We start from the raw sequence: 3,537 nt of genomic DNA, 5'->3' as shown, positions 1-3,537 counted from the left end.
TAGTTCTGTTCTAGTTCTGTTCTAGTTCTGTTCTAGTTCTGTTCTAGTTCTGTTCTAGTTCTGTTCTATTCTAGTTCTGTTCTATTCTAGTTCTGTTCTAGTTCTGTTCTAGTTCTATTCTAGTTCTGTTCTAGTTCTATTCTAGTTCTGTTCTAGTTCTGATTAGTTCTGTTCTAGTTCTGTTCTAGTTCTAGTTCTGTTCTAGTTCTGTTCCGGCTCTGTTCCAGTTCTGTTTTAGTTCTTTTCTAGTTCTGTTTAAGTTCTGTTCCAGTAATTTTGCAAAGTTCCAACATCGAATTTCTCTCTGTGTAAGTCACCTTGTAGGTAGTGTTGCATTCGCTGTGTGTGTAATTTTATCTAGTCAATGTAATCTTTACGTGCACGCAATACTGATATTGAATGGGAACAACGAAAAACAACCGTAAAAAAGATGAAAAAATACCACAAAAGAAGGAGGCAACTAAACTGCAACGCTTGGTTATCGTAAATGTTTTAAACATTTTAACACCTTCATCTAAAGCCACAATCAAAATCTAATAACGCTTCCTCCCTCTGCCAGTACAAAACACAACACAGCACACACATACAAACAGCATCCAATAAGTTTTCATATTCGTTTACTCAACACTTGGCCTCAGCAACAACTTATTCTACTTCTTGTTTCAATGCTCCGCCATTCAGTTTTTTTTCTTCATTTCAGCAAGATCAAACTTGCTCAAATACTCAAATGAATTTCAGTTTATTATGAAATTTGTCTAAGTGGTAAGATTAGTTTTTAACTTGTTTTAATATGGTTAAAATGGTCCAACACTCACTGAACCTTTAAGGTGAGAGCCCAGACATAAAGACAGTGGAAGAAGCAGTAGACGAAGAACATAAAAATGCGTTTAATTATTAAGTGTATTTCCGAGAAGGTGGATGTTAGATGAATGGCTGTAGAATGGTGGTGTTTCCATAGTCTGGCTAAGCATTCATCACAGAACTATTTATGAAAATTAAAACTAAAACAAAAGCCATAATTCTCACGCTTTATGAATGTACTTTTTATGTATTTTGTGTTCTTTTCTTTGTTTTTTTTAGTTTGTTGAAATACTTTAGTTTTTATTTTAATTCTTTTTTTTTCCTGACCTTTTTTCTTTAATGTGTTCGACCTCTTGTTCAGAAAAAAAAAATAAATAAATAAAACATGACTTGAACTCGTTTTAGAGTGTTTTTTTCTGTTGCTGTGTTTAACACACCATAACAAATTTGAAAATTATGCTTAACAAAATTATATTAAATACGCTTTAATTCTTTTTCAAAATTAACTCCTTTTTATACTGTCTATGGGGCCTAAATATAAACTCTTTCAGTTTCTATGTACTCATTGAAATTTACTTTTAATATCCATAGTTAAGTTCATTAGACGTCATTATTACAATTTATGTTGCATCCAACTACCAACGACGATAGCAGCTACTTTTGCATTACACGCACACTAAAATGTTAATTAGGTCATGAGTACTTTTTTGTTGTTGTTGTAATAAAAGTTTAACGATATTCAGTTTATTTGGGGAGACCAGATTTCAGGTGGGTGAATTGATTTTTCAGCTTAACCTGTTGGAGTCTACAGATGCTTACGGTCGCTCAGTTCTATTTTAGTTCTAAATAAAAATAAATAAATAGTTCAGTTCTAGTTCAGTTCTAGTTCAGTTCTAGTTCAGTTCTAGTTCAGTTCTTGTTCAGTTCTAGTTCAGTTCTAGTTCAGTTCTAGTTCAGTTCTAGTTCAGTTCTAGTTCAGTTCTAGTTCAGTTCTAGTTCAGTTCTAGTTCAGTTCTAGTTCAGTTCTAGTTCAGTTCTAGTTCAGTTCTAGTTCAGTTCTAGTTCAGTTCTAGTTCAGTTCTAGTTCAGTTCTAGTTCAGTTCTAGTTCAGTTCTAGTTCAGTTCTAGTTCAGTTCTAGTTCAGTTCTAGTTCAGTTCTAGTTCAGTTCTAGTTCAGTTCTAGCTCAATTTTAGTTCAGTTTTAGTTCAGTTCTAAATCAGTTCTAGTCCATTTCTAGTGAAGTTCTAGTTCTGTTCGAGTCTAGTTGTAGTTCTGTTCTGTCCTAGTTTTGTACTAGTTCTCTTTTATTTCTGTTCCAGTTCTATTCTAGTTTAGTTCTAATTGTGTTCGAGTTCTGTTCTAGTTCTTTTCTAGTTTTTTTTTCTAGTTCTGTTCTAGTTCTGTCCTAGTTCTGTTTTACCTATGTTCTAGTTCTGTTCTCTTCTAGTTCTGTTCTAGTTCTGTTCTAGTTCTGTTCTAGTTCTGTTCTAGTTCTAGTTCTAGTTCTGTTCTAGTTCTGTTCTAGTTCTGTTCTAGTTCTGTTCTAGTTCAGTTCTAGTTCAGTTCTAGTTCTGTTCTAGTTCTGGTCTAGTTCTGTTCTAGTTCTGTTCTAGTTCTGTTCTAGTTCTTTTCTAGTTCTGTTCTAGTTCTAGTTCTGTTCTAGTTCTAGTTCTGTTCTAGTTCTGTTCTAGTTCTGTTCTAGTTCTTTTCTAGTTTTGTTCTAGTTCTGTTCTAGTTCTGTTCTAATTATGTTGTAGTTCAGTTCTAGTTTAGTTCCAGTTCAGTTCTAATTAAGTTCTAGTTTAGTTCAGTACAAGTTCAGTTTTGGTTCAGTTCTATTTCATTCACATTCTGTATAAACAACTGTTTAAAATTTTATAAAAATTTCTTTTAAATAATATTTTGTATAATTTCTTTCTTTTTAGGTAAGTTTTCCTCCGGTTTTTCACATTATCAAATCATGTTTAAATTACTGTAAGTACTTTTTCAAAAAAAAACTACTTTTTCATAACAACTGTGCATATTTTGCAATAATCTGACATCCCATATAGTGTATGTAGATGTGCATGTAATAGTGTTTTGACTTCAGTACCACCTACTTGCTGATTATGTTGATTTTATTGAGATAAACATGCTGATAAAATATTTACTGTGTTAAAATCCAATTAATTTACCAGCTTAAGACATTCCTAAGTGTACACGGTGAAACGAGAATTTTATATGAGTACTTACGCAGTTGCAAGGGGAAGCTATATCCGTTCATTGTAGTGATGTATCAGTGATGGTTATGAAGAGAATATGTTTAATATACTTTTCAATATTTTGTAGATATGTTTAAAGATTTTGTTAAAAACGGAAATTAATTATAGTTTTGATTTTTAAGGTAAATCAAATGTTTACGGTCTCTATTGCTAATGAATGCCGACCATTGCTATAATGTATAAATTTCATATAGAAAAGAGGAGTTAAAGATGCGCCAGATATAAGTACTACTTAAACCGAAAATAAAGAGAAAAAAAACAGAAAATAAACATAATGAAACATAAAAAAAAATTATCTTAATTACTCTTTATTTTGTTATTATTATTATTCTTTTGTTATTACTGCCTTACTTTGGAGTTTTCATACCCAGCAAAAAGTTAACTCCCAAAGTAAGTAGAAAAGTAAGTAGAAATCAAAGGAAAGACTACTTACTTTTCTAGTACAAGAAGTACTTATTTTTGTTCGTGATGTCC

At 31.6% G+C, this 3,537-nt stretch overlaps 1 protein-coding gene across 2 annotated transcripts in view; it reads left to right on the top strand.

Moving 5' to 3' along the window:
- The window catches only part of LOC111684787, a 70,646-nt gene that overhangs the window by 26,177 nt on the left and 40,932 nt on the right, over nucleotides 1–3,537 (top strand). Inside the window, exon 2 of one of the 2 annotated variants that reach the window (XM_046952746.1) lies at nucleotides 2,728–3,410. The exons of the other annotated variant lie outside the window; for it this stretch is intronic. Within the exon in view, the coding sequence (XP_046808702.1) occupies nucleotides 2,728–2,780 (53 nt within the window). The 3' untranslated portion in view covers nucleotides 2,781–3,410. Of the gene's footprint in view, nucleotides 1–2,727; nucleotides 3,411–3,537 lie in introns of those variants that run through there. 2 annotated transcript variants of the gene reach the window in all.

This window comes from Lucilia cuprina, chromosome 5 (genome assembly GCF_022045245.1).
Source record: "Lucilia cuprina isolate Lc7/37 chromosome 5, ASM2204524v1, whole genome shotgun sequence".
NCBI lineage: Eukaryota > Metazoa > Arthropoda > Insecta > Diptera > Calliphoridae > Lucilia > Lucilia cuprina.
This window is presented reverse-complemented; position numbering and strand designations above follow the sequence as displayed.